At 38.7% G+C, this 10,579-nt stretch overlaps 1 protein-coding gene across 2 annotated transcripts; it reads right to left on the bottom strand.

Moving 5' to 3' along the window:
• Window positions 1-269: 269 nt before the first annotated feature.
• rnf8 (ring finger protein 8, E3 ubiquitin protein ligase) lies at window positions 270-10,061 on the bottom strand. 2 transcript variants are annotated; one of them, XM_038727059.1, is made up of 9 exons: window positions 9,841-10,061; window positions 9,485-9,613; window positions 6,649-7,097; window positions 4,272-4,479; window positions 3,409-3,471; window positions 3,179-3,268; window positions 2,977-3,084; window positions 2,520-2,724; window positions 270-667 (listed from the first exon to the last, which is right to left on the bottom strand). In XM_038727059.1, the coding sequence occupies exons 1-9, from the start codon at window positions 9,961-9,963 to the stop codon at window positions 453-455; spliced, it is 1,590 nt and encodes a 529-aa protein (XP_038582987.1). In that variant the 5' UTR covers window positions 9,964-10,061; the 3' UTR covers window positions 270-452. The 2 variants fall into 2 exon arrangements, with proteins under 2 accessions (XP_038582987.1, XP_038582988.1); XM_038727060.1 differs by having other exon boundaries at window positions 527-667; window positions 2,513-2,724.
• Between the last annotated feature and the right edge of the window lie 518 nt (window positions 10,062-10,579).

The raw sequence follows: 10,579 nt of genomic DNA, 5'->3' as shown, positions 1-10,579 counted from the left end.
ACTGCTAGTCATAAAGCCATGATGCTAACATGCTACAAACAAAAACACTGGTATGGTCCTCTCACTCCCAGCAGAGGTTTGTTCTCTATCTCTCATGCGTTCAACCATCACAACATATGAAGTGAGGCTTCATCAAAGAACACTTTTACTATTATGATGACGATGAAGACTTCTGATTTCAAAAAATTTGCTAGTTCCTTATAACCATTAACATAATGAATCAATGCTTGGTAAAAGTCAACATGTGCAGCACAACAAACAGGCCGGAGTGAGTGTGAAAATGCATAGGAAAAAACTTTATTCCTTTAGTTGAAAGTAAAGACAACAACACAACTGATCATTTTACAAAAAGAAAAACATAAACCTTTGGACTCACGATGAGCCCAATCATTCCCTGGAACATTTGAGGGAAACGCAACACCAAAAAGTCCGATTCACATTACAGCCCACAGCTAATCCTCAAAGTCATCAACACTTTCATCAGAGTAACCGCTGTAGGGCGGACTGGAGTCCAAGTGGATGCTACTGTCTGTGTCCACGGAGACCACAGAGCTGAGGCTACTGTCTATGGACACCATGCTGCCGTCACTGTCGCTGCTGCTCCTGCTGCTGTCGTCATCATCATCATCATCATCATCGATCACCATCACCTGAGCAGAGTCAGCAGCTGGGAAACACCAGAAAAAGAAAACTTTTTCGTTTCTCTTTAGAGAGATTTGAAAGAACAACACCTTCTCTCTGAGCCACTTTTTCTTTCTTTCACTTCCTTTACACGACTTTAAAGAAAAAGGCTGACTTTTTAGGGGATTTGTTGACAATCAGAAAAAAATTGTATATCACCACACTGATCCTTTGAAAGCGAATTGGGCAACCTTCAAGCCTCATCATGAGTAGACCTTTTTAATCTAAAGGCGAAGAACATACGTGATGTTGCTAGTCCTCAAAGTTTTTGGTATTTTTTTTACAAACATTAAATCAAAACATTTCACGGTATGCTTTAAGAGTCAGGAACAACCAACATGATGTTGACTGAGATCGACCAGACCACACTGCTTGCCATTTTTGATTAGAAATTATTTTGCAGCATTGATAAACAAGCATTTAGTTTCCAGACTTGACAAGTGTGGCAACCAAATCCTGTTTAAAGTTCCACAGTCGAGGCTCAAGACGAACTGTTTTAGCTAAACCAATGTAAGTAAAAAAAAAATCCCCTCGGTATCATTTCAGCTGACTTTGTTTTACGGTGTTTTAATCTCTGTTTGATCCTATAATTATTTCTTGTATTGTATTTTATGTTATTGTACTTTAATGTGCATTTGTAAAGAATGTTGTCACTATAGTTGGGAAAGATGCTACGGAAATAAAGTTGCCTAATTACTTACTAATTTTCAACTTATTTCCCTCACTCCACCAACAAGCAAATCTAACTATAAAGCAGAGACGGCTAAATCAGTGAGTGTAACAATACTCTCAAAACATCGTTAACTGCTTGAAAGCCTCTGAGCAGATTCGCCACACTAGCTGAGGATCAAGCACACAAGGACACTTTAGTGGTTACTGCTGAAGACGAGGTGAACATTAGTCAATGGGCTCATCCAGACATGTCAAGGCTATCCCAGTCATTTGATCTGATGAATGTGGCATTGCACACTATTGCTAGTGACTACACGGTGAGTCAGATATTAATGCTATGTGGGCCATCCGTGTGGCAACTTGTGCATTAGTGTGATCCTGACTGAGTAAACATCACTGTCGTATACTAGTTTTTGATGTGTTTCTGTAACTGAATTTTGAGGGTTAGGGGCTAGGGTAGGGAGATAAATGTACTACATATTTTAATAACTAGTAACATATTATGATATATACTGCGTTAACATATTTACTTAAATATTCTAACTCAGATGGTAAAAAGTTCAAACAGTACATGTCTAATTGGGTACATGGTAAACATACCAGTGTTTTGGCATAACAAACCCTATATTGTTTAAAAATATAAGCATATGTTGTGTCAAGTATTAAGACTTCCAACTAGGACAGATATTGGTCCAATTTCACTTCATATACTTCACTTAGACACGAAAAATGTATTGTATAAATGTATAAAAAAGTATTTCAAAATGGGGATTTTGTACAGGGGTTTCTCTCTGAGGAATGATCAGACTGTCTCTTATCTGTTCCTGTACTCACTGTGCAACACCCTGAGACATTTCAAGGCTGTCCACTGACCTGAGCTTATGACATCATGGTCACAAGCTTGCTTCTCTGAAAAAAGGAAAACTTCCTTTGGGTATTTAGTGTTATCCATGTTTTTTTCTGTAAATTTAGGATATTAATCTTTATAATACAGTAAACTGGTTCTTATTGTGTATGACATAGCCTCTGTCTGTTTGTTTTAAGGTCTTTTATTTTTATGTCCTGTTTATTTATCTCTTTAAAAACAACCAAAAGTAGGAAGAAAATGCTTCTCTTAACTGTTAACTGTAGGATACTAATGACACTGTTGATGACGCACCTCTCACCTTTCCTCTCAGAGATGAGCGTCTGCCGCCTCGCCTTCATATCCAGGCTCAGGTTTTCCACCATGCTGTTGATGCAGTTGTCCAGGGCAAGACAGCGGGTCTGGGACTGGATGGCCTGTCGGCAGATGGGACACTCGTCTTTCTTTTTACGCCACTGCTTGATGCAGTGACAGCAGAAGCTGTGAGCGCAGTTCAGGATGACTGCCTGTATCAATACAGATTGAAACATTCATTTTATTATAGTGCTCATGTTTTTGTGTCCATCTTCTGAAGCACCTCAAAGAGAAAAGAAAGGGCGTGTCTTACACTGCTTTCATTAATGCCATATTGCTGTATTCAGGTTTTGTACTTACTATGCAATTTCTATCCAATCAGAGACAAAGATTTGTACGTAAGACACAGCAGATGAGAATCGCAAAGGTGATATACACCATGCTAATATGATTATTAATCCTACCTCAATGAAGAGCTCAGAGCAGATGATGCACTGAAGCTCATTCTCCAGAACTTCAGTCACTTGTGTAACAACTTCCTCCTTTTGGGCCCTCGCCTTCTCTTTCTCCTCCTACAAAAATAGATGAATAAATGAATAAAGCTTTGCTGATGCCATGCCAAACTATGCCAAACGAATACTTAGATGGTCATTAATATGGTCATACCTTTGTCACTTCCAGCTCTTTGTTTTTGGCCAAAAGAATCTCTTCGAAGCCTTGCCGAGAAAGGGCAAGTTCACCGATTACCTTCTTTTGCTAAGAACATTCAAAACAGACAGATCAAAAAACAGTGGTAAATTTCATACATACAAGAATAACATGTTTATAAATTCACTATAAACCCTTAGTCTGGTTGCTTTGTGGCGTAACTATAAAGAAAAGTTTATGCTGCATACCTCTTGCAAAGCTTCTTCCAGCTGTTTTTTCAAAAGCTCCTCTTGTTGCTGTGTTTTCTGGGCCTACACACATAAAAAGTTCCACTTTCATTAAAGACAATATTTTGTGCCTAGCATTAATTCATACAAACGCTGTGGTCTTACAGATTATAATCATAACATACTGTTTTGTAATTTGTTTTTCTATTCTGGAATCTGTTGGCTCACCACAAACAGAACAGAAACTTTAGAAAAACAAAAGACATTAGCACACGCAGCCTTTTTGATATTTCCACATTACCGAAAAAATGAGTGAAATACAAACATCTTTCACTTTGATGTCATTATTTTAAGCTGCATTTTCAAATCATGCAGCAGTTAGAAGTTTAAAGTTCTCTGCAGCTAAGAATTATTAGACAGTTCGGTTCACTCAGATCACTAAAGACATTTTTCAGTGCTAAAGCTGTCCAGCCATGCAGACAAGTTTCAGTTTTATGTGCTAAGGTTTCAAAATATCAACCCTCGCTTTAAAACGTTTGTTGCCACCCAAATACAATCGTGCTTAACTGAATCTCATGTGTGCTGCTTAAAGTATTTAAGAATTACTGTCAATCTGATGACAGAAACGTCAGCACATAAATCCAAAACTATGTGTATCTTTAGACACCACTGGGATTAAATAAAAATTTTACTTTTCTCTATTTTGCCAGCTGTTCTTCTTCCAAAAACTCCATAAAAGCTGCCATAATATCTGAATTTATCAGATGGTTTTCTTATACTGTATATCATTAATAGACAAATGTAATGCATATCTAGAAACCATTTAAAAGTGAAGTAGTATTTTCAATTCTGCATATTGGATGCAATACTGAAAACCCTCTCACCTCCAGCTGCCTCTTAGTTTCACTGAAGGACTTCTCTAGCGTCTCCATCCGGTGCATCTTGGCTCGGAGTGTCTCCAGCTGAACCTGCAGCTCCCTGACATGCTCCTCTCTGAGCGGGTCGGCCTTCTGGGGCTCTACCCCAAGCGAGGCGACCTGCCTCTGGGTGTCGTCCACCTGCTCCCTCAGCATCAGAAGGTTCTGGCTGTACCTGCAAACATAAATAAATGAAGAAATACTTTCAGGGAGATCAAATACTCCACTCCTAACAAAAGTGAGTCGCTTTAACTCGCTGGTTGAAACCCAAACAATATAACAGTTTACATCTCTCATTTATCAACACTACATTTCAGATAAAGTTGCTAATAAAATCTGTAGAACATTAAAACAAAATGGATTGGATTACAAAATAGTGTCACACATTGTGTAATTGAGAGAATCCTTTAGATAAGAGATCAACTCTATGATAACGCCGCCTACTGACCAATCAGCTCTCTTGGAAAACAACATCACCATGTGTGGGAAATCCCACAGACTGTTTTAGAGGCAACTTTATGTTAGCTGCGGTGATGTGGAGAAACTCTTGTCTATAGCGATATAATCCTACAGAGACTAATTAAAAGCCTTAGGTTATTGTAGGCCTACAGGTTTTTACAGTAGCCTCCTAACTGCTTTAAAATGTCAATCAAAATCATATTTTTTTATTTATTGTGTCTGTCGCAGCCATTAAAATAAACGGGTTTCATATTTCTTATATAGGCTATTTCTTATGTAAGGCAAAATATAATGAACAGTTTGGTAGAGATATTGAAATACTAAATTTTATTATGAACGTAGGCTATTTATTTTAGGTTAGTAGCGATCTTAAAGTCTATCACAGAGACTGGCCATGTAGGCTACTGCCCAACCTTTTACGGATGTGGGCAAAGGTAATGAGGTGAGTTTTCAGTAGCCTAGATGTTGAGATTCAACCTCTATTTGACCACATCTTATGGCATGAACGGATTTTTTGTTGCATTGCTATATGAAATTAATTTAGAACAATGTCTGGAACACTTTTGAGTGTTAAATAAATTAATCTCATTTTTGAAGAGACGAGAAGTTCTTTAAAGTGTGGTGTCTTTTAATGTGGAAACGCTGACACACAGGCGAGCTGAAAGAATAAGGCTGATCATACAGCTCATAAAAACACATCAAATCGACGCATTATTAGACTACGCCTGTTCATTTAGGCATTCACACTGCCGGCTATTTTCTTTCTTTCTGCACGTGTCAGCTGCAGCTGTGTTACTTAGACCATGTCGTATTTCTGTAGTACCGCAGTGAGCTCTTCGTTTGTAAAATATAACGCTGTGATGACTGTGATTGGTCATCTGCTGCTAACACCGAACGCGCTCACGGCTGGATTGAGAAACACTGGGTTGACTTACAGAGTTGATAACCTGCTTCGTGGTACCGCTTATCCCCACCGTGACTGTTAGGGTTAATTAAGCCAGATAACGAAAACATATCCTATGCATGTTGAACTTGCTTTGTCGTACAAGCCCCTGGCGTTAGGATTATATCTTTATCTTATGCATCCTTTTATCGGCATGGTTCTTTTTTTATTACTAAAGAATTGGGTGGTTTTCAATTATAATTTCTTTAAATAATAAATTCAGAACAAGATTAGAATTATATTTGAAATATAACTTAATGCTGTCACTATTTTCACTCACACATAATATTTCACTGGAAACAATGACTCAGTGCAGCAAAATGTCAGTAAAATAAATAATATTGTGAAATTTAGTATGAAGAAAAATTGAAAAACAGAGTCAGCGTCACTCTTTCCTCCACCCTTTACTGCCGCTATGATTAACTATCTACAGGTGCCACTGGTAGAGAGAGGAGTGGCTGGTTTGTCTCAACCAGCAGCTAAGTGTGCAAGAATTTGCCAAATTTTAAGGTAAGTGGCAAATTAAGATAAACAGTTAGACTACATACAGAAAGCTTTCGTTGTAGCTTGTTGATAACAATTCACTATTAGCTTAACAAGTGTGCTTTGGTTGTAACAAATGGATTTCCTTCTTGGCCCATGACCAGTACTTTTTTCTGTAATCCTGCTGACAGACAGACAAACAAACGGCACCGAAAAAATAACCTCCTTGGCTATGTTTATAATAACTGTTATTTGCAGCCTTAGATTACTTTGTGATCCAGCTGGACAGAAACATCTTCAAGGAATGTGAAAATACCTGAAAAACTGCAGCAAGGTTTGTCAAACAACCTTTTAGGGTTTTCAAAAGATTTTGACTGATATATCTTTCAGAAAAACTGATGCTTCGCTCTGTGACTCCAATGTAATGACGAGATATGACAGGCACAAACTGGGGCTTACATCTGCAAGTTGTCCAGGTCACAAATAGTGCTGGAGTAATCCGAGGACTGGTCTACTTCCTGGACTAGTCTGCTGGGTCCAGTTTCTGCCGGCTGGGTGTGACTGAGCCTCTGCTGGCGTTTCACTGGTGACAGAGGGCAGGGCTTTGCAAATGACTTGTCTGCAGAAGAGCAGCGGTACAGCTTGGGCTTTGAGGTAGAAGGCTCAACTTCTTCCATAGCCAATTTCCTCTTGGGCTTCTTGGGAACATGGGCTGCTTTAACACCCTCTCTATGTCCCTTTGCCAGGCAGAGTTTAATGTCTTTGAGGGGCCGCTGGACGAGGATGTAGTCAAACTCCACATTGGTTCCAATTACAGGAACCCCAAGTTGTATGGAGTCTCCGAGCCTCAGCTGATGGGCTTCTTCAGCAGGTATGCGGTTTCCATTCACCCACACGCCGTTGAGACTCTGAGGTAAAAACAAATAAAATAAGCAACAGTCTTTTTCAGCTGCCGTTGAATTATATTTAACAACTACAGTGCCTTGCGAAAGTATTTGGCCCCCTTGAACTTTTCAACCTTTTGCCACATTGCAGGCTTCAAACATAAAGATATAAAACTGTAATTTTTTGTGAAGAACCAACAACAAGTGGGACACAATCATGAAGTGGAACGAAATTTATTGGATATTTCAAACTTTTTTAACAAATAAAAAACTGAAAAATTGGGCGTACAAAATTATTCAGCCCCCTTAAGTTAATACTTTGTAGCGCCACCTTTTGCTGCGATTACAGCTGTAAGTCGCTTGGGGTACGTCTCTATCAGTTTTGCACATTGAGAGACTGAAATTTTTGCCCATTCCTCCTTGCAAAACAGCTCGAGCTCAGTGAGGTTGGATGGAGAGCGTTTGTGAACAGCAGTTTTCAGTTCTTTCCACAGATTCTCGATTGGATTCAGGTCTGGACTTTGACTTGGCCATTCAAACAACCTGGATATGTTTATTTGTGAACCATTCCAGTGTAGATTTTGCTTTATGTTTTGGATCATTGTCTTGTTGGAAGACAAATCTCCGTCCCAGTCTCAGGTCTTTTGCAGACTCCATCAGGTTTTCTTCCAGAATGGTCCTGTGTTTGGCTCCATCCATCTTCCCATCAATTTTAACCATCTTCCCTGTCCCTGCTGAAGAACAGCAGGCCCAAACCATGATACTGCCACCACCATGTTTGACAGTGGGGATGGTGTGTTCAGGGTGATGAGCTGTGTTGCCTTTACGCCAAACATAACGTTTTGCATTGTTGCCAAAAAGTTCTATTTTGGTTTCATCTGACCAGAGCACCTTCTTCCACATGTTTGGTGTGTCTCCCAGGTGGCTTGTGGCAAACTTTAAACGAGATTTTTTATGGATATCTTTAAGAAATGGTTTTCTTCTTGCCACTCTTCCATAAAGGCCAGATTTGTGCAGTATACGACTGATTGTTGTCCTATGGACAGAGTCTCCCACCTCAGCTGTAGATCTCTGCAGTTCATCCAGAGTGATCATGGGCCTCTTGGCTGCATCTCTGATCAGTCTTCTCCTTGTATGAGCTGAAAGTTTGGAGGGACGGCCGGATCTTCGTAGATTTGCAGTGGTCTGATACTCCTTCCATTTCAATATTATCGCTTGCACAGTGCTCCTTGGGATGTTTAAAGCTTGGGAAATCTTTTTGTATCTAAATCCGGCTTTAAACTTCTCCACAACAGTATCTCGGACCTGCCTGGTGTGTTCCTTGTTCTTCATGATGCTCTCTGCGCTTTAAACGGACCTCTGAGACTATCACAGAGCAGGTGCATTTATACGGAGACTTGATTTCACACATGTGGATTCTATTTATCATCATTAGTCATTTAGGTCAACATTGGATCATTCAGAGATCCTCACTGAACTTCTGGAGAGAGTTTGCTGCACTGAAAGTAAAGGGGCTGAATAATTTTGCACCCCCAATTTTTCAGTTTTTTATTTGTTAAAAAGGTTTGAAATATCCAATAAATTTCATTCCACTTCATAATTGTGTCTCACTTGTTGTTGATTCTTCACAAAAAATTACAGTTTTATATCTTTATGTTTGAAGCCTGCAATGTGGCAAAAGGTCGAAAAGTTCAAGGGGGCCGAATACTTTCGCAAGGCACTGTATATACCAAAAAATATTTAAAACATACATTTGATGACCACTTTATTGGGTTCAGCTGTATAATCGAATTTAATCACAAGCAACAGCTCAGCCATACATTCTACCTTTACAAAGACGATAATGTTCAATTTAACTATGTTTGTGATTGAGGTTGTAGTTTGCAGTGGTGCTGAACTGGGCTGCATTATATTAAGGTGTTTTACAAACATGAGGGAGGAAGAATATTAGAAACCCATTCCAATGTGATGCAGTCCAGTACAACATCACCACCACTAACTATGACATAAGTAACAAAATCCAGTTAAATTAACACCTCACGGAAAATTTTAACACAAACTGAACATTATCATCTTCATAAATGTAGAATTCGTGGCAGATATGTTGTATTGGACTGCATACATTTTTGCACAAACATAATACAACTGTAATATCTCTGGTGTCTGGCTTATTGTGAGGAAACAGTATGAGGAATGCTGACTTATATAATATACAGAATCACAGGGCTTCTGTCAAGAACATCATATGGAAACATAATAGACAACATATACAATAGAAAATTTTTGTGTTTAAAACATCCTTTATGATTTGGGTTTTGGAGAATGTTTGATAATATCGCAAAAACAATCAAGTATAAATAATACAAGAGAATGTAATCTTCATAATTGAGTCATTTAGAAAGCTGGTGTACCTTCATGTCTGTCACTGTCCACTGACCATCTTCCCTTTGCTTAAAAGTACAGTGCAGTCTGGAGATCATCAGAGGACAGCTTGGAGACAACAGCTGGTAGGTTACATCCGCACCACGTCCAATCGTGATCTGTGCAGTCAAAAACAAACATGTCAACAGTTAGCTATCTATCTAGTGTGCAGCTATTTTAGCTCATTACAACATGTGGATACTCTTCGGTAACGGCAAGCTGAAGAAAACACAAAACTTAACCATGAATGAGGGATATCTTGTATGTGAAAACCCCGAATCTATCGTGAACTTGAGCAAGTTACAGGATTAATTGTAGGCAGTTAGCTAGCATTAGCAAGCAGCACCTCTGTGTTGTCGAACAGGCGAAGCCAGTCTGAGTTTCTTCCGACTCTCATCAGACATAAAACCTCTGAATCTGAACAATCATCGTCTTCAGCCGCAGACGAATCCGTCGTTACGGTTTCCATCTTATCTCATTCTGTCAGGGGCTAATACAACCCGAAAGACATCACTTGCTGTGCTGTTCCTCCGTCCATAGCTAACGTTGTGCCACACCGTCAAGATTGAGACTGACAGGCCAAAACCGGAACACGTTTGGGTTGTTTTCAAAATAAAGGCTTCACTGATCATTCAATCCGTTGGCATTAAAATTTATATTTTTTATACGTATTTAAATTACTAACATCAAGTGATTGGGACCTAAAGTTAGAGACACAATCCCATTACAATAAGTACATGCTCAGAATAAAGCTTATTAATTATTTTTCCTTTTTATTCACCTTGGTAACTGCTTTATTTCAAACTAACAGGGAAAACAGACATTGACAAAGCAAGAATGAAATAAAAACAAAAATAATTTGCATAAAACAGAAGAATTTTACTGTTAGAAATGTATATACAGATAAGTAAAATGAACTTAAAATAATAAAAAAATATTCATTCTGTTTCCTGGAAATGAAAATACAGACCCAGGCCAAATATTCACACAGCAGTGAAACCTGCTATTGATCCCAAATACAGTGAAAGTCCTTGTATGGATTAACACTAGACCATAATTAATTAATAAATGAATGATTAATAGTA

This window comes from Micropterus salmoides, unplaced genomic scaffold (assembly GCF_014851395.1).
Source record: "Micropterus salmoides isolate LMB-PRFRI ecotype aquatic unplaced genomic scaffold, ASM1485139v1 Ms_hic_scaffold_18, whole genome shotgun sequence".
Taxonomy (NCBI): Eukaryota; Metazoa; Chordata; class Actinopteri; order Centrarchiformes; family Centrarchidae; genus Micropterus; species Micropterus salmoides.
The sequence above is the reverse complement of the archived record's forward strand: the minus strand, read 5'-3'. Positions and strand labels throughout refer to the sequence as shown.

Coding starts and splice junctions, on each gene's coding strand:
- rnf8 (XM_038727059.1), bottom strand. CDS start 9,963: ATGGAAACCGTAACGACGGATTCGTCTGCGGCTGAAGACGATGATTGT. Junction 3,472..4,271: donor AAACTAAGAGGCAGCTGGAG/GTGAGAGGGTTT, acceptor TTATGTGTGTAG/GCCCAGAAAACACAGCAACA. Junction 668..2,519: donor GCTCATCTCTGAGAGGAAAG/GTGAGAGGTGCG, acceptor GGTGTTTCCCAG/CTGCTGACTCTGCTCAGGTG.